Source organism: Hermetia illucens, chromosome 4 (genome assembly GCF_905115235.1).
Source record: "Hermetia illucens chromosome 4, iHerIll2.2.curated.20191125, whole genome shotgun sequence".
Lineage (NCBI taxonomy): Eukaryota > Metazoa > Arthropoda > Insecta > Diptera > Stratiomyidae > Hermetia > Hermetia illucens.
Window position 1 is genome coordinate 46,615,790 of NC_051852.1, and position 24,075 is coordinate 46,639,864.

Sequence of the window (24,075 nt, forward strand, 5' to 3'; positions counted from 1 at the left end):
CTCAACGGATAAGACCGTTGCGATGATGCTAAAAGGCATCCTACGTCGTCCGCCTTATGTAAAGTTGAACGGACTGTCTTTACAGATCCGGTAGAAAGTGACCTACTTGGAAGTCACGATCGCGGAACGCATGTCTTTGGTCGCGAGCTCAGGCTACGATTGACTAAATTGGTGTGTATGTTGAGGCAAGTGATGAGGTGTGAGTGGGGTCTAAGCAGGAGAGCTGCTAGATCCATTTATGTGGTGCTCTTCCTTGCATGTTCTACGTATGGGTGCCCTATGTTGTGTGATTTCGTGCTGCCGGTGAGGGGCAGGAAGCTGCTCTACGCTTGTCAGCGAGTGGCTTTGTCAGCGTGTCTTCCAGTGTGTCGTACGGTCTCGACCGACGTCATGCCGGTCTTGTTGGGTGTTCCTCCTCTTGATCTGGAGGTAGTCCCGTGTGTCACGGCCTACAGGATCAGGAGGGGCGTACCTTTGCTGCAAACAGATTTAGTTAGTTGTAACCAGGTAGATGGGTTAGGGCCGCTTGTCAAAAAGTTGTTAGACGAGAGTGTAACATCTAAGTGGCAGCTTAGATGGGATGAATGCAGGAAAGGTCGGGTCACATATAAGTACGTCAGACATGTGTCTGCCAGAGGAAGTTCCGTCGTGGTCTTTGGGCTGACCGGGCATGGTAGCTTCAATGAGTTCCTTTTCAAGCGTAACCTTGCCTCCAGTCAGGGTTGTGTTTTATGTGGGGCTGACTCGGAGGACTGGCTACATGTTTTCTGTATCTGTCCAGTGTACAGTGACATCCGCAATCTAGACGACACGGGCGTTCACGTATTGAACGTTATCTGCGATGTTAGCCAGTGCCTAGCAAGCAGTGGGACACTTAAATGCGCTAATGCGTTCGCGAGTGCTGCCTTCCGATGAACGAACGAGCTTCTCGACGCTGCTTCGCTTGCAGCTAATGGGCGAATGGCCTAGTGGCCGCGGTGGTTAGCCACCAGTCCTGTGTGTTTGGTGTTAGTGGTGTCTTGTGATGTCCTTTGGTGTTGTATTGTACGCAGAGCGGTAGTTAGCTGGTGAAAGGTTCCGTTGCGGTTCTCCGCCTCGGGCTGATTCCAGTTAACCCGTTAGGGAGTTCCGTCCCCACGTACTCGAGGAGGGCGATTAGACCCGAGTCTGCAAGGGACTCATCTGAAGTGGCTCTGCCACGAAGCCTCACCGGAGGTTATCTGGTACCATGGGAACCGGGATGGCCCTCTGAGAGTACATGCTCCAAGAGAATTCCTGGAGGATGTGTTCTCGGCCCGGTTATTTGCGGTTGGCCCCCTAGTGGGAGTTTCATGGTGGTTGTGGTTATGCCTACATCGCGGGCAGAGCTCCTCGGAGCTCGAGCGTGGAGTTGCGCTGTACAACTCGGGTGCCGTACTCCTTAGTTGCGGCAGAGGTGTTAGATAGGCCTCGGATCCATTGGTATGAATGCTGAGCCTGCACTCAGTATAAACCAGGACCGCTGTGCTTGCATGGCGGGGCTCTGATTGTGGTCCTAAAATCAATCCATGTCCGAAGAGGACCGTGGGATTATGCCTTCACGGCAGGCACTCACGTTAAACCCCCAGGACTTTCATGTAGTCAAGCCTAAAATTGATGGACCAGTAGCTTACTCCAAACTTACTACTACTACTCAGTATAAATTGTTTGTTTGGAGTAAGCTACTGGTCTATAAATTTGTGGTACCTGTCCCGGTAAATCTTGACAAATAACGGCACAACTCTTTCTCGCTTTTGCTGTAGCATGAGTGGCATTATGCCATCTGAACCCGGTGGTTTATATGCGGAGAAGCTGTTTATATCCCAGTCGATCTTATCCTCCGTAATTACCGATTTGATAGTCTCGCACGATTGATGTGGCAACAAACCATCCAAGAAAGGTTCTGATTCACAGTCCTCCTCGCTGGCGTCTGAAGCAGCAGCTCAAAGGTTTCACTGGCAGATTCCGTCCAGGATCCTTGCGACTTTTTAAGAAAGGATGGGGCTCCTATGTTCCTTGGACGAAATGTTACTGAGCCTTGGTTATAGTAGGTCAAAGTTTGCCGCTTTTGCATCAATTGCTCCTCCTGCTAAGAGATAAAATGTCAATACAACATATCGGGCATATTCAACGTATATACACTACGAGCTATATCCATTTATATAGCTCGTCGTGTAATATCGTGTACTCAGATATTCTTACATAAAGAAAACCTTTTATACCCAAAGCGCGGAGGTCGCGGTTTCGGAATTTTTATGAAATAGATAAAATGTTATCCAGTCAATCATGTCATCTAGGGTTCTGCCAGCAACATTTCCGGTGGAATGGGAGGAACAAAGTCTGACTCCAAGAGAGAGGCTAAAAGTGGTTTGTTTTTGCAATGTGAAGAAGGAGGCATTACCGTTTAAGGCCCTGGCTAGCAGTGTTCCTGCTTTAGTCGTGCAAATATAGTATCTGTAATACTTTATGAATTTGTTCTTATTTCAATCTATTAATAGTGTTTTTTACCTTTCTCAAAGTTGTATATTGAGATAACCAAATATGGCCCCTTCTAAAAACGGATCACATAAAAATGTGCAACTTACAAGAATTCTTCCAACTTTCCGGATCATGCCCTTTCTGTTGCAATACAGAGCAGCAGTTATTCTGTGTAAGTTCAAGCTTAAGTGCTAGGTTAACTGTTTGGGCGAATTTGGACAAGCTTAGCAGGGCTTAGTGATAATAGTAGTAATTTGACTGAAGTTTGATATCAATTCTCAGTGATAAACATCCATTCATCCTTATTCTGAAAAATTGTATCGAAGATATCAAATGTTTACTTGCACGCATTCTGCTCTTCTTTATGATGATACGCATGTTTCGTTATTGTTGCTTTGATGAGGCTGAAATAAAACTTTAATTTCAATTGCTCAGACTTCTCCCTTCCATCCCTATCTGGCTTGTTGGCTTGTTCCAACATATTTTCCCCTAAGACCAATATTAAAGAAAACCAAGGAAAAATTAAAGCCAGAAAATGCATCTCTTTCCTATCATTTGCATTGAACCTACGAAGGAAAAACCCGCCACCGCTCGATGCCTTCTATGCTTACATGTGTTGATGCATATTTTCATTTCTGGGTCACACGCATTTGGCCGGTCTCCGTTGCTGCCATCGCTTAACTTCGCTACAATTCGTTCTCACATTTAAAATATCAAAAACAAATAAAAGTTCTTACCTTTGGAGCAATGTTGATTACGTCGCTCCGCCAGAGGAAACGTATCAAAAGCTCACGCTCCCCATCGGTGAAATCCCATGCGTGAAAACGCATACTGCTGCAATTTGCGGCCGGAGCGCCGGCAGGCCATGTTCGAGTTCCCCAAATACCTGAAAGGAAGACCAACAGAGTCTGTACGAGAACGTTGGAACATTGGAAGTTGGAGCAATGGATGACGTCGCCACGCTAGCGCCGTTTATTTGTCGCCCCCTTGAAAGCTTGAGCGCAGCCAATACGTACGCTTGGAAAAGGCGGCTATGGCTATGAGACGAACGCTTGCAGGCCTGGAAGGCGGCAAAGCAACCCTCTACCCACAGTACATGCACTGTGCAACCATCCCCTGAGCACTATGTATTATGGCATTGGGGGAGCGAAACTTTAGGAGCTTGCATCTTAGGAACTGCACTTGTCTAGCGGTAAGTGGTTGTGTTGTGTTTGCATTTTGTGGATCACCTGTTTTTAGGTGTATGTGTATGTCGGATTGTAGCACACAGAGTGCACAGCAAAGCTCCCCCAACAAAACATACAGAATTTGTTGGCATGACAGTAGTAGATGACATTATACAGTCAGCCACGACACGTTCATTGTACAAAACGGACGGTTACACTGCCCTTTTTACACTCTAGATATTACGTACGTACGTAGGGAACGCATAAAAAAAGCCGAACGAACCGACCGCGCGTTCAATCCATTCAACATTATTTACTGGTCCTCGATAAACCACTCAACGCAATGATTAATTAATTGTTGCCTTTAAACCAAATGTAATTAATTTACTATGATCTCTGGATGCAGTTTACTTCGTCAAGTTGTTTTAACTTAACGAGACATGATTCTGATTAAAATATTCTGGAATATTTAGTGCGGCCAATGGAAATGTTGAATGAAAAGTGCAACGGAAAATAGTTTAAAGCAGTGCTCGCTTAACATCTGGCCCTCAAAGGATATTTATCTCGCTTGAAATGGATATTTTCGGAAAAAACTTTTCGTAAAAACTCAATAAAGTGACATATTTTTGTAGAATTTAAAGTTATTGTTGCACTAGTGTAAAAAACGTAAAATTTATAATGTTTTCATGATGTGCTTGTTATTGTGTGTACTAGCTGTTGCAAGAAAATGCTCCACCATTGTATCGTGTTTGTTTACCCTGCGTGCAATTCAGTTCAGTTTAGTAAATATTCCTGAAGATCTCATGCAATAAAACGAATCGTCGCCCAACGAAACCTACCGTACGCATATGATCACACATGATTACCAAAAGTAATACAAATAGTTACGCAATTGTATTTATAAGGTAGTGATTGTTTGTTCCTTCCAAATCGAGTAATATGTAATAAGTGGCTTTCGTTAATATTATTATTGTAATCAACGTCCTTGTGCTGTTTTTGCCTATAATTTATAATTTTTTAAAAATCTTGAGTTTATTCAGTTCCAACGTCTCCGCTTCCTGAATATATGAATCGTATAGAAATAGTGAAAGCAAACGGATAGTCCTCATGTCCTTAGTATACACTAAAGATGATAACCGAAGCAATTAATCTAAATTTAACATAAGTTTCTAAGCGAACACCGAATGCTATGTCCCATTTATATTTATCGTGTAATTACTCATTCCCATCCTTTCAATTCGAAATAAATCTTTATATTTTTTTAAAATAATTGCAAATCAGTTCACCAACGTCTGCGACAACAGCAAAGACAACAACGAAGCCAGGAAATTCCATATCTACGACTGCTACCAACGCTACCACCATTAAAGTGACAACGCAGTCAAATATGCCTGGCCCACCGGTGTGGTCGGGTACGTAAATTATTATTAAAAACTGAATTTTTCCAATCAAATTCATATCAAAATTCATTTCACTTCATGAATTCATGTAAAAATTCATCAACTTCATTTGGAAGAATCAAAAAATGCATAAAATTCATTCTAATCATCTGATCATGTCATTCACTCATCCCTAAAACGAAATTTTAACATAATTAGGCTTAATTTGAAATTGTTTTGTAAACAGATACCTTTATATTTGGCATGTGTTGAATAAAAGGACATTTTTAGTGATATTTACGTACCCTTTATGCCGGCGAAATTACCGGGTTATTTTTAAAACAACATAAACCTGTCAAAATCATTTACCACATTTTCCTATTCTTCCGAAGTAAAGTAGATTTTCTAGCGTAAAGGATTAGATTATTATTTATTTCAAGTTATGCTTTTATCATGCCAATATGTTTACTTATCTTAGGAAACTACATATTTCCCTAGAAATCACACCTAACTTTAAAAGGTTAAATGATAGTGTCCCACGTTGGGCGCCATTTTCTTAATTAGTAAAAGTTGAGTTTGAGTTACTCCTTTCATCCCAAGGTGATTCAATTATATTAAATTACATTTACTATTGTTTTATAGTTGTTGATCACCATATTTATTTATGATATGTCCAGTGATAATGATATTAAAATGTTGACTCTTTTTTAGCATATTTGAATTTTGTATGAAAACAAGAGTTCTAGGAATAGATGAAATGTGTTCCAAATTTTAAAATCAATTATTTCTAGGCAATCTACTCATGACTGTCCTAACGGAATTTTTCTTCGCTGTTAATGCTTACCGAGATCCGGATATGAACATGCTTCGAATATTTGTTTTTATACTTCCTTTTCAATGGTATCACAGTCCACGTCGGCGTTTCTCATTAATCCACACCCCCATATTTCACCCAATAATGTGTTTTTTTTTATTTTAAGACCTAATCAATTGATATATATAATATTAATTTTTTTGTGAAAATTTTGACAGGTATCACATTGTCATTTTCTTTTACTTTTAATCATTTTCATATGTTAGTTTATCAACATTCTGATGAAAGGGGCTAATTTGATATCCGTAGGCAATAAAAACACCACCCTTGCTCAAGATGGTAGCTGCCTATCGCTAGTTTAGGGTTTAATCCATTTCGCCTTCTTATATTTGACTCTCTCTCTGACCTAATATTATAGAACTCTCAACTCGAACTAAATCCGGGTCAACCCACCCTCTTCTTTCTTTTTCTTCAGCTTTTGTCCCGTTCACAAGCGGGATCGGCTCGTCGTGATCGGTTTCCCCATTTGGCTCTATCGAATGCCTGATCTGGGTGCAATCTCGAGGCTTTCAAATCCCCATCCAGCGTATCAAGCCACCGTTGTTTAGGCCTACCTTTGGTCATTAACCATCGACTTCGATGTTCAGACCAATCTTGGTAAATGAATTCTCGTTAGCGCGAATTGCGTGACCATACCACCGAAGACGCTTCTATTATTCAAAACTGTCGAAAACCAGGATATTGTTTTATAGGGGCGTTTTTTTTACTTCCTATTTTAGAACAAAAGCAGGTAGTAATGCAAAACTGTTTGTATCAATGTGATTTGGTAGATGACTTGCCTCATCAGACGTTGCCTCACCTCTGTCCTGGGAGTAGCTTGACCGAATTGGTTACAAGGTGATATTTGCTCCTTTATATTAATTCAAAAATGTGAATGCATGTTGCTTTCCAACTAGTCCAGCCCGTCATTAAGTGGATGGCGGACTTAGGAATCCCTCGATTCTTAAACAAGAATTTTTGATTTGGTAGGTTTTCCAAAATATTGGGCTTACATAGTTAAAACTCGATATTTTTCATAGTTAGATAGGGTTACTCATTTAGGCATAGGTTATCTCTGATTTCTGTATATTAATTTGCTTATGAAAATGCAGAAATCTTCCATCCGTCTCCTCCGTCTTTCAGGTGCGGGTCCTCTAGAATCGGAATAAAAAGCTCTTGTTTGTGAAACAGAGAAGTCTCTGTCATAGCCGAGCAATAAATAAGAAGAATGTAAAACGTTGATGCCCAGGGCCGTAGAGAGAAATTCCGGGCCCGGGTGAAAACTTTGAGGAAAAACGGACCCCATGGTGAAAATTATACGCACCTGGGGTAAAAATTATACAAATCCTTCTTTTTTCTTTGAAATCTCTATCCCGGGCCCCTGGCCAATTCCTACCCCGGGGAATCCCCTTTTTCAACTCCCTCTCATCAAGCCTGTCGGCGTTCTAACAAAAACTTGAAAGATATCATTTTGAAGCTGCCGCAGACAGCTACGATACGAGAACCGTACACCACGAATTTGCAGGTTATGCAAGTTTTTCGATGATCATGTGAGAATTGCTAACAATCCATTCCTCATGCACGATTATGAGTGGTTTTCAACGGTAACACATCCAATGCCGTCCCAACTATCGTGAAACAATCAGCTAATTACCGTAACATGCGGATATGAATTACTCCCTCAAATAGAGGAGAAATCATTTTGGCCACTGAACGATGATGCTTCCATTTTTACGGGAGTTCTGGGGATCTGAGATTCTTTCACAGTAAGTGAAAGAAGGGGATGATCGCTAAGATCGCGAGAAAGGGCACACGTCTTGAGTACGACAATTAGAAGGGTATTTGTTCGATAGCTTGATCGACAGATATCCAACTAGTTTATTACTTCAACATCCTGCGTATTGTTTCGGGACAGTCTACAGAGTTTAGATTTCCGATTCACCCGCTCTTCATCGATTTTGAGAAAGCTTGTAAGCAGGAACTGTATCTGTTCTACGGAGGAATATTGCAGAGAAGCTAATAGCTATTGTCAGGGTGACATATGATCGCACAAAATATCACGGGCTGCGCCGAAGTGAAATCTCAGAGGAATTTGAGGTACAAAGCGGAGTCCGCTAGGATTGCAGGTTGTCACCGATATTATTTTTCCTTGTTATCGGTGACATACTTCATACTGGCTTGTTCGCAGGACGTGAAGTAGTTTATTGGACCTCGAACACTCTTGAGTCGTAGATCTTAGTCAAATGGCTGTGTATTTGAAAAGATAGGCAAGTAAAATTGGACTGGTGGTAATCACCAGCAAAACCAAAGTTCTTGGTGTCACCGGCTTCCTAGCTGAATTAATGGGCAGAAAATATGTATTGTTATAATACATATCTAGAAGGCGTCATTTTCGCTATCGGCGACACCGAACTTGACACGACTGGACACGTTACAAATGCTAAATAAACCATGCTGTTTTTTTTTAAATCAGGGACTTCATGCTATCGGATGACCCCATGCTATGGAGTCTAGTATTCAAGGATAACCGACGATTAATACACCCCAAAACACGTGGCGCAAAACAGCGGTGGACAAGGGTAAACTTCTCGGGAAGCCCTAGAGGAAGCTGAAAAGCATTTTAGCCCATCGTCAAAGATAGCGCGTAGAGGTAGTTGACGAATGGCAACCTTATATCTAGTAGTACTAGCTACTAACTTCTTATGTGCGAAACACTTGCAATTTGCAGTTTGTGGATAACGATTGTATCATTTCCTGTATCCTGGGAGCAGCCTGACCGAAGCGGCCCGCAGCCGTAAAATGCTCACTTTATATAATTCGTAGAACATGATGTGACTGCGAATTATATTGAGCCCCAGAGGAGTAAGTCCCTCCCCATTTGGTCCGGTCTGACATCAAGCGGATGCGGACTTGGGATCCCTCATTCTTCAAACAGAATTGTTTTCATGGCTTTTGGCCATAACTAATAACTGCGATTCCATTTTTACTAAGGTGCCTGGCGCAGGTTGAATTTTACTACATAGCATCGAATCCACCTGTACAATATCTATTAATTCGTAGTGGATAGTCTTTTTGGTAGCACGACTATCGAGGCACTCTAGAAATGTCCTTTTTGAAATTCCCTTCTGGCACCTTGTGGAAGTTTATCGCTACGTTTGGTTGACTTTCCGTACAAGAAAATTTTTTTCAGCTTGAGATGGATTTGCATATTTTTTAAGCCTCCACTCAAAAACCGGGAGAGGTATGCGCCTCATGTCTACTAGTATGAATGTAAAATATACACCTGGCATTCATTAATACTTTCAGGGTGTCCTTCCTAGCCCTTATTTAAGCCCTTACATAAGTGAAGATCTTCCATATGAAAGCTTCACAGCTAATATTTTGAGTAGGAATTCACCAGAAATCCTTCTCCTGCGACTATTTAGAAGCTTCATTCTTAGAGAGGTGATCGCTGCCAAAGTGTCTGTTCAGATTGCTAAACGGGTCACGAGCATAAATTAGACCATTCCTAAGATGCTTTGAATGTCTGTATCTTTGGTATCCCGTTCATCCATCAGAGTCAAAATATTTCATTTTATGATTGTGTGTTGCCCACTATGTTATCCTTTCCGGATAAGATGGTGTCAATTTTCTATGACATATGCTTCCATCTCTCCGCTTTCACTAAAACCGTGTCATGCTTCTGCTTTTTACGTTCTTTGGGACTATCCAAACATTTGCAATTGAGCATGTCATGCGTTTGCTGTCAAGTTGAATTTTTATTCACTGGACTCTCTCACTTTAGTCACTAAACAATCGGGTTTTCACACAGGAGATGATTATATGCTTGTTTCCTACCGATGTTTCTTGGTAGGTTTTCTACTGCTTTGCTTTTCGCAGTGTGAATCAGCGCCGAAACGTTCTGTGTAGGCCTTATGCTTCTGTTTTTTCTGTGGATGTAATCCTTAGTCTTCAGGATTGATGCGTATCTATCTTAACAATTCCAAACCGATCTGGTGTCTATATTAATCCATTCATCCGATTTTTCGCGTAATACTCCTTTAGACTGTTTTCGTTAAAATCCATCTTTTAATCTAGGGTTGAGGATTCTTCACGCACTCATGCATTGCACGTGATAAATTCACTGCAGTTTTGCCAGCTGTGTTGGCCGTACAGACTCATGAAGCATCCCCCACGCTACTTTGAATTCTCGTCTCACTGGTTCCAGGTTTATAGAAAGCGCCGTTTGAAATTCCCTTCCCCTTCCCTTGGGAAAGATCTATCTTGTTTTGTGATTTGTTTAAGAGCGCCCATATCTCACACCCATATATTTACGTTAGAGCACTAGATTTTGATCACCCTTCCAAAGAGAAAAAATGACAATTCCCAAATGTAACTGACAGTTAAAATTTAATTTGCTAGTACAAGCTCCACAAAACCTAACTATGACCAAACCAAAGGCTTCCTGTCTGCTGCTACACCTCATGTTAGTTAATATTTAAAATCACAGGAAGAAACTTCTGTTGTGAGATGGGTTTTTCTGTTATCGTAGAATAAACCGATCCCTTAGGATAATAATAATAATAATCGTTGGCGCAACAATCCAGTTGGATCAGGGCCTTCAAGAATGCTAGAGCCCTTCATTCAAGACCGGAACGGTACAATGCAGGATTACAGTACCCTATAGGAGACAATGTGGTCAGCATTGCGCTCGCCTAAGATTGTTACCCTGATTTGACTCAGATACTCTTTCACAGCCGAGTCGACTGGTATCCGACGTCAAACGACGATACAAATTCCACTGCCATCAGCGAGATTTGAATCGCGACGACAGCCTAGGAGATAGGAAACCACAAATGGGGATTCTATACCTAATAAAATTATATTTCACATCGAATTAACTATAGACTAGATTTGTGGAATCTCTCAGGATTCTGCTTTAATCTAGACCACCCATTTGTAATAGAGAGTTCCCAAATAAAACTACATTACTGATTCTGTGTTTGAAGATTTTAGAGCCGCATAAGCTATGAAGTCATATTTTTCTTCAATGACGCACTAGCCGACCCCCGCCCCCCTATCCTTTGCTTCGGGTCCTCCTATCATTCACGACGTCACCCCTTAGCCCGCCTTCCTTCCGGGAGTTCGTTTAACACAGTTCATGTTTTAGTTAATTCGTTCAATTTATTGTTGTGCATAATTCGTTATGAATCTCCTCCTTTCGCTGGCCCAGAAATATTTTACAAGACTTTCCACCGAAGTATGTTTTCCCTTGCCATCTTTTGAAACTCAAATTGGACAACTTTTCCAAAGTTATGACAAACTATTGTAGCGTTTGTCTATTAAGGGCACCCTCTCTTACTTATATTATTGACTCATTGACCTTCAGCCTGATCTATTTAGTAGCTGAATAGATTTTCTAGAACGCATCCTTCGTAATAACATTGTCAACAAATGCTGGTAAATCAGTCAAATCAGTTTCGAAATGAGTAATAGCTCCAATAACATTTCAAAAACCCGGAAACAGTAGGTATTCGTCGGTATCGTGTTTCTAACTTTCATCCGCGTCGTAGATTTTTTTCTAAAGTTATTTAGATGTTTACCTCTGACGTTGTATGGATCATTTTTAAATAAATTTTGTTGACACTTTTCAGAAAATGGGCAATCCCTCTACAGTTCCTACATTGACTTCATTTTTTATGGTAGTTATTTAGGCATTTTCAGTGACTAAGAGGATATTATCTCTTTAGTATTATTTGCTAGCCAGTCTTTGACGTTTGATAAATCAAAGGGAATTTTCAGCAACTGTTGATTCTACCGTTTTCATGACTTGATGAGGAACACATTACCGAAAAACTCACAAAGATCACTGGTTATTACTGTTCACGACTATAAGATTTTTCAACTTCAGTAGAAGATTTGCCTGTCTCGGCTGTTCTTACCAGAAAGCCAAGCATAATTCCCAGTTCCTGAAATGTATGGTCAAAGGTCCTCTTTTTTTAAGATATTTGGGTTATTGTTGAAGTGTTTCAGCTATTTGAGGATTTGAAGCTTTATACTTGGGACCCTTTTTATAGCTCTTTCTGACAATTGAAGAAACTATTTTCCGAATGATATAAGAGATTCTGATCTATAGCTTAATAGTCTCATTTCAGGGATGAGAGTGCTGTGATTTCTATAAACAACTTCTAAAATTTGTGGGATGCTACCACAATAGCTTCGATGCTTTTAATAATCGCTTTCGATAGGATACACATCTTATGCGTGGATCTTCCATAGCAAGATTACGGGGGTCTTTTTAATCACAGCAAAATTTTTCTCTCACCTACTTCTTTAAACCTATACATGTTTCTTAATCCTTTATCCGATTATTCCCGGAGAGTATTCTATGTCAACGCTAAGACACTCGGTTAGGGCTAATGCCTAGCATTTGAAAGGCTTTTTGAGTTGTTTTTTGGATGTGTACTGCCTGTTAGTCTTGTTTTTGAATAGGCCAGGAAAGGGGGGGATCTATTTTTCTGAGGCGCGTCTCTATCTATTGAAGAGGCGAGTTATTAAAGAAGATGCATTTGTCTAGTTAATTTTTCACAGCAGAACCTATAGACTTTATTGGCAGGTGGAATATGTGGTGAGGAGGGAAACGATCTTTAGCAGTTTTTAAATCGGTTCAATGTCGGTCTGCCCGTCTGTTTATCTGTCTGTCCGTCTGTCACACGAGATTTATTACGAAACAGATCGAGTTATTGTCACGAAATTTGGTTAGAATATGTGGTCTGTAAACCGCTATACGTGCAACGATTTACATCATTTCGTGTTGGGTTCAAAGGGGGCTCCCCATATATGCGAAAAGGGGGGACAATATTTTTTTCACAGAATATGGTCATCTCAAAATAGATCTCGTTACGATATCTGCACAAATAAATTTAATAATAGTATATTATTATTATATATTTTAGAAATTTACCTGAAAATTAGAAGCACAAAATTGGGCATCAGTATAACCGATTACTAACAAAGGTGTGGTATATATATTTGTAGAGGTATTGAATATGGAAACACTACTGTTTACTCTGAAATTTCAACTTCAGTTTGTTGGAAAAACCTCTACGCGTGTTGAAACGATTTTCTGAAATCCACGGCGCTCGAGTCAAAATAATGCTGAAACTCAGGGGGCAGTGCATCTTAATTGGAACTGACTGAGTGAGAGGTGTGCGGTCGTTGTGATCTACGTGCTGGAACCAACGAGTTACCGTGCAATCGGTGTGGTATCCTTCGAACTGGTTGTCTGTTTACACTTGTCAAAGTAAATTACCCAATTTGATGCCCATCCATTTTGATTGAATTTTTAGTATCCACACCGGGCTCTCATAAATATGTTGTAAAAGCTCCGCGAATAGTCTTTGATTAATTACAGAATTCCCAGGATTTTCTGGAACCAATTAGAAAAATCACGAAAATTTGAAAAGTGGCACAAAATGTGATTTTTTTGGATCAGATAGAGTGGAATAAAAGGAAAATAAAAAAAACAAAACGCTATGGAGCATTTAGATCATGAAAATAAACAAAAATATTTACAAATAACGATTCTATTTTTGATCGACAACAATATTTTTAGTTCGTTTCAAAGAGGCGGCTGCTTGCAGTTTTGAAGTAGAACATCAAAAACTTCTAAAATTATTAAGCCAATCATCAGGTGGTGGTTTTTCGTGCGTTTCATTTATGATGTCATTGCTTGTATTACTCACGATTAGCTGCGGATACCGGCCCACATACTGCAAATGCTATAAAGTATTAATAAAATGGTAGAACGCGGAGAAAATCAATGATAATAAAAGGGCACTATCTTTCTTGCAGACTAGTACCTGAAATCCTTTTGAAAGCTTGCAGATATTAAGATAACAATTAATTTCTGCGTATATAATGGTAATTTTTGACGGAAAACGGTTTATGAGACTTCGCTGGGTCGAATGTCAAAGTATGAATAATGAGAGGAACTCCACCTCCAAATACTTAGATGAAAGTATCGCCCAGTGTACCAAATCACCTAATCCATCTATTCGGTCGGTTTCCTGCTAAGTCTATAGTGAGCAATTGACTTCTCTAAAAGGACAGGAGGAGATCAAAGTAACAGCCAAAATTGACTTTCTCGAAGCAAATTGATTATTGTCATCCTTTTGGAGTTTCCTTTTAACTTACTTCAAGTGAACGTTTTCTTTACCGAATTTGGTGAACCAGTTTCAAGCCAATCCTAAAATCAATTGGTTTTTTGGGTCGTACATCGATCACTGTGTGCATGTATACTTACTTTAGATATTAGTTAATTTACTTGAAAATAGTTGATCCTATTTTTAGAAAATCTTGCGGGTTTACGAAACGTTACCCTTCCATTGAAAAATATGATTTTTACATTGAGTTTAGGGGGTGATATTCTCCCAATGTATCTAAAAGGATATTTAAAATTAAGCGAAAAACGGCTGAGAATATATCTCTGTTTCCTTGACTTGAGATGTTTGATAAAGTAGACAATATCAGTAGAGTGCGAGTAGGTGGTAAAGACACCTACCTTAAGTAGATTTATTGAGTTTGCGATACCGATGCAGTGAATGCATAGATTTTTGATTGAGTGAAACAAGTATGCACCGGAAACACGTGCAAAAGAGGAAAGAGGTTACTAGATGACATTTTGGAAATTAACCTAGAAGTTCCCTTCAAATTTATTCCTGGAGTTATTGTAGTACGAAGTGTAGTATATAGTATACAACAATACTTGAGTTTGGTGTAATTTATCCACAGATATATTAGGCTGATAATGATTTTTCTTAGGGCTAACTTATTTTGCTGACTCTTGCAGTTCTTACCAAATCTCCCTCAATTGTCGGAGGAATCCGGCTGTTATGCTAAACTTCATTATTTTTTCTTAAATGGTCATCAAGTTATAAAAATATAGCGTTCTGTTTATTTCGTTTGCATATGTTTTTAAAATACCTTCTAAGGTTATAGTGTTCGAATACTTTATTGCGTGTTCATCTTTCAATAAAAAGTTTGTTTGATTACTTTTTGAAAAGAATTTTGTACTTTTCAGCAAACTATTTATTTCACTTTTTTTATTCCTGATATTCTAACACCTCATCGGTGATATCTCCGGTGCCGCTTTTCATACTCTCTCACGAGATATGTCTGACCTAACCAGAAATTCACTTTATGATTGAACAGCAAATAGTAAGCTACATAGGTAAGGTAAGCTGATGGCAACTGCTGTTGTCACCTCAAGTTAAAACCATTGGACGCTAACACGCTAACACTTTTTCAATGACCATAATTCTGGGAATGACCTATGGAATTTCCATTCAACCTCAACATCTCAGTCCTGTTGAGAAGTCCCCTTAGCAAATGTATAGTTCATACAGTCAGTGCTGATAAAGAGGGTTTGCGAGGTGTTTGACCCCACATGCGCGATTAAATCGTTTGTCGCTTCTTTTTGAGCTTTGTGCTTTTGTATACTATGGTGGTTTCACACTTCAGCGAAGATGTTGTTGTTGGTGGATTTGAGCAATCGAAATTTATTGCTTTTTAAGGTATTGATAGCGAAACCTCATTAAAATCATCACTATCTGCCCATCCGTCCGTCTGTCTGTCTGTCACACATACTTTTCCCAAAAGGGCATGTACGTAAAAGATGGATGCAAAAATTTGTTCATCGAATATAATCGGGATATCAAAAGAAGGGTCTCGATTAGTACCTTCCGAAACAGAAATTGTTTGCAAAGGGAAGGAGTACGGGGTTCCGAAAAGGGCCAATTACTTCAAGAATCCGTTCTTGGAACTACTCAATCAAAAAATTGTAAAAAAAAATACTGGCCCCAAAATATTTTCCGTTACGATATCTGCTGAAATAATAGTATATTATCATACTTTGGAAATTTTCTGCGAACCCCTCTTAAGTTTATCCTAGATCCGTAATATTATAGCATGAGTTTTAGTATGGAGCGGTATACTGGAAAGTTCGGTGGAAATCTATTATTAAAAAGGGTATAGTAGATCAAAGTTGCCCCTTTCGTGTCAAATAACTACCCCCTAAAGATAAAATGTCTGTACCGGACTGAGTTCCAGGTATATTGGTCGTGTACACTACGAGTTATATATAATACAAATGGAACCATTGTGTACTCAATTATTCTTACATAAAAATTCAACAAAGGCTTTCATACTTGGATCGCCAAGTTTCCTGTTTCCGACTAATTTCAAAGTTATCTTGGCTCGTATTTGTTAAAAAAGTAATTCGGATATTCATTTCCTCATGGTCCATCATGAATATTATACTGGAGTGGCCTAAACAAACATTTGAGTTTAGATGGGAATCCCATGGACCATCCATGGAGAAACTGGATGCTCTCTACTTTAGCGCCATTTTACTAAGCAAATTCACACTTCAACCCCATTATTTGCTGACCCAGTGAGAATTCTAACGAAATGACGTAATCTAATAAAATGATGTAACTTCTATTTAAAACGATCATCCGCAAAATTGGAGCAGCTTTTATATTTGCTGTAGTATTAGTTCCACAAGAACTACCATACATTAAAACAGTGGAAAAGAATGAGAAGATTCCGAAATCTTTTTAGCCACACGTACCTTTGTATCATGAAAAATATGTATACTTTCCCTCATTCCTCATTTGAGGATTTATTGTGCCTTATTGCAGGATCACTAACAAAGAAATAATATTATGAAAGTATACCATTTTGTTTAGTACTAGATCCTTCGTTATCGAACCTTGTAGAGAATCGATGAAGGGCACCCAATGTAGGGCTTATGACAGTACATATTTTATGATATTCAAAAGTAGAGAGTACAACAACGAAAATTAAAAAAAAAATACCATGTAGGGTGGTCATAAAAAATTAACTTCAATCTCTAGTCTAGTTTACAAGTTCTTACGTGCCATCATGCTGTCCAGTACATCATTCAAAGGCGACCAAACTGAAGTGTCAACTTAAAAAATGGTAGCAATAATAAAAAATATATACATAGATACATAGCCCAAAGAATCATTTTTGCGGGGTGAAGTATCGGAAAACTAAGCTGCTGCTGTAGCCGCAGTGTTGGAATCCGGGTACAATCATTGGCTTGAACATCTCCCCTCTTTATTGCAATTTTTTCAGCTCGGAATACCAATTTTAACCGGCGTTCGACTTTACGCTCTTTTTGTGTGCTTTCATACTCTTTAGAACATTGTGGTGTGCATTGTTGTGTTTGGTTTTGGGTTTCTATCTCCCGTTATGTTTTCATGCAATATCTTTTCTAGATATATCGAGCTAGTTTCCAATTTTCTTCGAATGTCATCATATTGGATACGATATTGCCAGCAGTTAATAAACTTACTTGTCTTTCTGTTTTATGCCTTTCTGTTGGCTAAGTTATGCACTTAAAAAATTTGTGCTCTGTATCTGCTCTATCTGCGGAGGATAGCAACTTCTTGGCTGATTTTCCTTCTTACATATTATACATATCTGGGTTAAGTAAGTCAGCTTAGATTCTAGCTTGACGGGATGACTTTTGACAGCTTTCCAAGTTCTGCCCGCCCTTCCTCTGATTGGGAATGAATCTCTAACAGCATATGCTTTTTTGTTAGCAAAAACAGCTCAGTATTTTGGGCTCCAAACTTTACTTCCGGTGGGCTATCATTCTGTTGGAGGTCATCTCCATTTTAAAAATTTCGTCCAACCTGTCGGTGTCTGGTTCTGAGTGTTCGTCGTGATCTTATCCGAAATGAGAACTTCCGTGATCGATGTGGGGTTGAACCGATCGTGGAAAAATTGCGCATTTTCGGTGGACATACATATAATTTGCGCTGATGAAAGCTCACTCACTAAGATTGGTCTAAGCATCGGAGTCGGTGCGAATCGACCGAGAGGCCGGCAGAAACAACGATGACTTGACGCGGTAAATGGTGATTTGAGAGTCTTTCGACTCCATCTAGATCAGGTCTATCGCCGAGAAAAATGACGCAATTATGTCCAACCACTCGTCGCTGTTAAATACGAGTCTGGTATTCAGTGCCGCCAACAGTCATAGTCATCTCGTATTGCAGTTTTCATTCAGTGCAGTTTCGATGCTTTGTAAAACTTCCTGTATCCTCCTCTAGTTCATGTTCCTGTCCTGAAACCTTGCTATCTGGGACAGCGTAATATTATTAGACTCTCTGGATGTTCTTCTGTCATACAAGTGAGCGAACATGCAAGGTAACCTGTAAACCGCTTTTTGAGCTTCCTTTTCCCTTCCTGATGAGAGACGCGCAAAATTCCTTCTGGCAGATATACTTTGTACTTTTGCAAGGTTTTTGAGACAGACGCTCTTGATAAACTTTAGACCATGAAGGTTTCATCATCAGCAAACATTTGTAGGTACTTGATCGATTTGATTGTTGAATATGAAAACTATAGTATTTTTTCGTATGGTTTAAGGCTGATTTTTTTGAGATGATTTTTTGAATTGTAGAGATTTTAGTATATTTTCATTTTTTTTTGTGATAATTCATCAGGATTTATTTTAAAGTGAAACTCTGGCACATCACATATACTTTCTTAAATCGTCTTGATTCAGGATGAGTAATATACAGCCATAAACAGCTTCATGCAGTTTGAAGTCTTCTAATAAATCACTCAGCTTCACGCGATCAAACTGCTCACAATCTACCCCACGATAGACAACCTATAACTGCTTCCCGTTTATGTAATCGAGATCTACCATACATTTCTCCATATTATCGTCACTATCATATCATTTCCATTCAGTTCTTCGGTCATTGCTTGATAGTTTTATGTCTGTAAAACTATCACCGAAGATGAATGCAACCAAGCGAAAAGGTAGAAAAAACTACATAAACATTGAAAGTAAAAATTCTCTCTACAACTGAACCCGTTACCGTATCTATAATAGCCACAGTATTACCTTATACCTGAGACGGTAAGAAAAGACACAGTGATCATGTAATCATGGCACGAAGACTCACTGGCCCCGTCTTCAGAATCTGCTGTACATCCACAATGTCGTTGGCAATGATTGGTAGACTTTCCCCTTCTCGTGTTGAAACCAAGTCTAGTATGTTTGGCACGATCAGAGCTGGTCGAATGATCTCCGAACCAGGAAAATGTTGAGAAGAAAAAACCCGAGAAGACTGTAACAGCATCTCCGCCGACTTACGACCATACCATGCACAAGATCAGGAAGTCAAAGCAAAAGCAGGAAAATCGTCAGTCGCCGCATTAGCCATCTTGTCGGTTAGGTGGAGCGAAGTTTTTTCTTTCTTTCCTATATTACTGACACGATCGCGCATAATCTCCCCAGGAGGAAGTTTTCACTAGCTTTCATTTTCTTCGTGCAACGGTAAACCGATGGCTGAGTTTATACGGTGGAACTCATACCTGGTCATTGGTACATGGGGAGTTGTGGCGGCATCGATGATTCCGCTGCAAATACTGGGCCGTAGCACTGAGTTGTAGCACTGACCGCGAGCGATCTTTGTGGTCATTTATTTACTTGGCCATTCTCTGCAAACTTGTTATGAACAGCACCTTTGAGTTTTAGCTTGAGGATGATATGTGTTGGTGTTGGAAGCGCAACCAACGCACCTTGGAGACAGAGCATTACTGAGAAGAGTTGAATCATTGCATTTTATTAGGAATTTTTTAAGGAATTGAAACATGACTTTTGATGGAGTAGAATAGTTCAAGGGGAAGTACTCCATGAAAAAAGAAAAAGTTAAAAAAGGGATGGTTTTATATAGGTCACTAAAAAATTCCCGGGAATGAATTGAGTTGTGTGAACCAAATAACGTTCTTTAACGCCAGATAGCCCTACACTATACATCCGATATTGAGAAATAAAGATCAGATCATTACTGCCGAGTGTTCAACTGTGATCTTATACCTGATGATGCATCGAAAGGTGGATGAACTCTCGAATGCTACTTAGACATTTCAGCAATCGTGTCCAAAGGTGGCAAGACAAGGCGATCACACCTTTTTTCATAGAAACCGCCTCATTTACATAGAAGCACGAACGAAAGTGAAAACCCCAAACAAAGCTCCACTCGAGACTACTCTCTTCACGTCCGTCTTGAAATGAGGGGCCATGCTGCGGCTCGAAGTGCTACGCTATTTACGCTTACTCTCGATCCGTAACAACAAAATGGTTTTGGTTTCTAATGCTCAAAGCATCGTGGCATGAGTTTCCCGGTCGGGGCGAGGACTCCAATGCATGTTAGTCTAAGCTTCGGCTAGACTGCTCAACTGGTTCGTGGGTATATCTCGCTAATAGTATGCAGACGATACGTACCCAGTGTGTGGCGCTCTTCTGGCTACAATGGAGACGAGGAAGCGAAATTAGATTTTTCAGTTTGAGCACTATCGCAGCCGCTGAGATAACATTTTTACAACTATCATCGTGGAAGCTTGCAGGTAGTCTATCTGACGGAGCTAGACACGGTACGCTTCGGGGAAGCTTTCTCCTCGAAGCTGGGGAGTTGTTGGCAATAGTAAACTGTGGAAGTACCTAGCTAGCTGATTTTTCGTTCATATGGAGAGGCTAGCTGCATGGCTCGCAGAGAGCATTGTAATTCTAATACCGCTTGCTGGGGACACATCTTGCGCATATGTGGTACCGTACAGCTCCGCTTTGGCACGACAGTGCTCAGCTAAAGATTGCGCGATCAGTCTTTGCTGCTTTTGAATGCTATTGGTTTCGTATCTTGCGTTGCGCGTACTTTTCATAAATTAATGTTCCAATTTAACCATGCCTCGAAAAATCGGCTGGTAAAAATTAATCGTCGCGATTATGAAGGAACATTAACGGGTATTCCTCTACGACGCATTCAGGATACTTCTTTGATATAAAATAATTCATTATTTTGGATTTTTCGGATTTAAGAAAGATTATGCAGGATCCTGATCTATTTATCCTGCATCTTGCTTTGTGGAAAGTGTTCAGACGCGAGTGATTTGTTTCGTGGTAGTGTACCCACAAATTCATCAAGTGTAATTCCGTAACAATTTGAAATTTATTAGTTGCATGTTACAAAATACATGCAGTGTGTTTACTTAGACAAAGCCTTCCAAAAATTCCACCTCGTTTCGGAGTACGTGCTACTAACTTAAGTCAATGAAAACCGTTCGTAAACACAGTGCGAATATGATGCATTTCACGTATTCAAGTTGATGTCCTTCGCCATCGCCGGAACATTTGTAAACATCTTGAAAAAAATGGATGCAATTGGTCCGAATTTTATTGCATCATTCGGAACCGTGTGGGTAATTCTAGGCTCGAACATTCAATGCTTGAAAACTCGAATAAAATAGTTCGCACCAGTCACAAAGCTAACGATAAATAACCGAAAATGTAAAGTTCCCCTGCATTTACTGCGTGCATACCGATCCTCGCAGATTTTATTCACAAAATATCCGAACGCGGAAGGAAATAAAAATTAAAGTTTGTTATTTTAACAAAAGAATGACAACAACAATTACACCAATAGCGACAACAAAAATAATAAAACATAAAGAAAAATGTTAAGTGACTTAAGTAAGAGTGTGGTCTAGGCTAAAATAAAATTCTGCTCACACATGTTTAGAGTTTAAAGTGAGTGGCGATAGTGTGAATCAGAGAATCAAGTGTGCCGTGCTGTCGTTACTGTGCTATGTATGAATGCAACAACAAAAACAATCAGAAAAAATGAAAAACGCATTTTAAAAACTTCCGCATAGATTTTACGTATTTCATTAATGAACGCCACTTCATAGATACTTGCGCACACCAGCATCAACAATGAATCAACGCAATATCACAATCTGGAATGCTTAATAAATTACTTTTATTAATTGAGACCACTGGTGAATGTTGGTGTAAGATTCTGGCCGTAGTTCGCCAATATATGTATGCCCAATTCGTGGAAAACTTTGTTTTCGGAAATCAATTACGTCGTAGTTGCCGCTAGTGGTCGGTATTCAATATCAAGGACATTGGTGTCTGTTTGCGGGGAAAAATGTAAACAAACAAAAAAATTCGGTTGTCAATTGCGCAACCTCATGAATTGAAATTTTCGGGGATTTTTCAAGTGAAAGTGAAAATCACAACAAATCGTTAGAACACCCCCAAAAAGCAATCTCAAATGAATCTGTATCAAGTGCTCATAAACTCATTATATTATGGATTATTGACTTCACCAACTTCACCATTACCAGCAACGAGCATTCAAAAACGTGCAGAATCGTTAGTGAAAAATCAACACCCTTCGATTGCCAACTATTTAAAATCTTCAATTACTCCCTCAACATCACCACCACTCGTTTCACCAACTCATTTATTTCACCAGCAATATCTACAGCAAACAAAACGATGTGAAACGAAATTTTTAAAAGAAAATTCGCGTGTGCCTATATGCCGTTAGTATTTTCCCTAAGTAATTAATAATAAATAATCAAGTTAACGTTTCCGATAATTTTTTACTACATCAAGTGTGCAAAAATTGAATGAGTTTTGGCATGAATTCCGCTCAAAATTTCAAAAAGTGTTTTTGGCCAGTTAAAATGCAAAAAGTTTATCTAGAAAAAGAAAATGTAGTAAAAAATTGAGATGTTGTGGAGTGAATATTTATGTATTTAGTGAGAAACACAAAAGAAAAAATCAAAATTTGGGAAGACGAAATGGATGACAAGGACACATAAAATGCAACATTTATAACATCCGGTGATCTATGGCTTCGCATATCATACTAATGGATTCTGCATACCAAGTTTCATCTCGTATAATTTTACCATAAAACGTTCTATCCTACAACTGATCTTGCCCTAAAATCTTTTGACTGTACAATTATCTAAGAGACAGAAATTTCATACCTTGGAAAACAAAAGAAATTTATGCAAGTTAGAGGAAGAAGATTATTAAGAAATGACTTCGATAGGTAATGACACAAAATTTCAAAATTTCTTTTTATGTAATGTTTTTGTTTGTTAATTTTGGTTGTGCTTATTTTTGATTTATTTTTAATTTTTATTTTTGGAAATTGGCTTACGGATTTGGCTAATTTATGGCTTCAATTTTTCAATATCATTTACTATTTTTTTTATTCGAATGCTTCAAAAAATCGACTTTAATTATGAATAGAGCCCAATATCAGGAGAGTCAGGAGAGATACGTCTTTAAATTAATCTCCTACGAAATGCAAACAAAGAAAATTAGTCTAAAGCCCATGACTTCAGCTTTTTTTTAAATAGGCAGTGTTGACGGACATTTTCTTCCATCCAGTCAGGACTATGGGAAGGTTTATTTTTTATCGTAATACGTGTATCTAATTATGTTTTGACTTTTTGAAAATTTACGAAGTACTGTTTTTGGATGAAACTAATCATGACTATTCTGTCATACTGACCTGGGAGTTTTTCCGGAATTAAAATTGCTAATTATTGTTCAAAATATAGAACAACCTGATTTAAGTATTCAAAACGTCTACAATTAGTTTCGTCGAATTAGGTGCACTCTATCTTAGAAAAGTCACTTTCCTTTCAGGACCTTACTTGATACTTACTTGTTGCTGACAACACTCCTGTTCTCCTATTTTTTGCGCGTCCGCTACAACTATTTTGAACAAAATTTATTGTTTCTAATGTGTAATCGATAAAGGCCTTTTCACGAAAATTTTGTACGTTTTTTTCAGATTTTTTATGTTTATTCCCTGCCCATTGGAACTATTGTATACATACAAGTCTCAGAAATGACAGCAATTTTAGGACGTTCTTCTAAATGCTGGTGTGCTTCCTACTTTGCACAAGTGGCAGACATTGCCGCAGCATATGTATGCAGGTTTCACTGCTGTCAAGTTCTGCAGAAAATATCCTCAAATATTGTCAACTCTTCCAAAAGGAAGTTTACCCTTCACTGGCCTGTGAATATTCCCACTGTGGTCCTAAGACTTCGCTTTGTGGGATTTGAACAGTCCTACAAACGCTTTGGCTCATATGTTCTAATAAGCTCCCAAGATTTATATTTTCGCATAAGTTCCGTTCCTGGTAAGTTCGTGTAGTATAGTTGCAAACTTTTCTCTTTTCTCTAGAGTTTCATGAACATAAACCCCTTCCCTATTCCATAGAAAAGTTCTGGTCTACAGAGCAGATCTTCTTCTCATTTTCTATCTAGCTCATCTACTGC

The 24,075-nt window shown here is 39.1% G+C and overlaps 1 protein-coding gene across 1 annotated transcript in view; it reads left to right on the forward strand.

The window, feature by feature from the left end:
• Window positions 1-3,877: 3,877 nt before the first annotated feature.
• Window positions 3,878-24,075, forward strand: part of LOC119653903 (hormone receptor 4-like) — a 76,092-nt gene continuing 55,894 nt past the window's right edge. Inside the window, 2 exon segments of the mRNA XM_038059040.1 lie at window positions 3,878-4,533; window positions 4,944-5,074. Coding sequence (XP_037914968.1) covers window positions 4,511-4,533; window positions 4,944-5,074 — 154 coding nt within the window. The 5' untranslated portion in view covers window positions 3,878-4,510.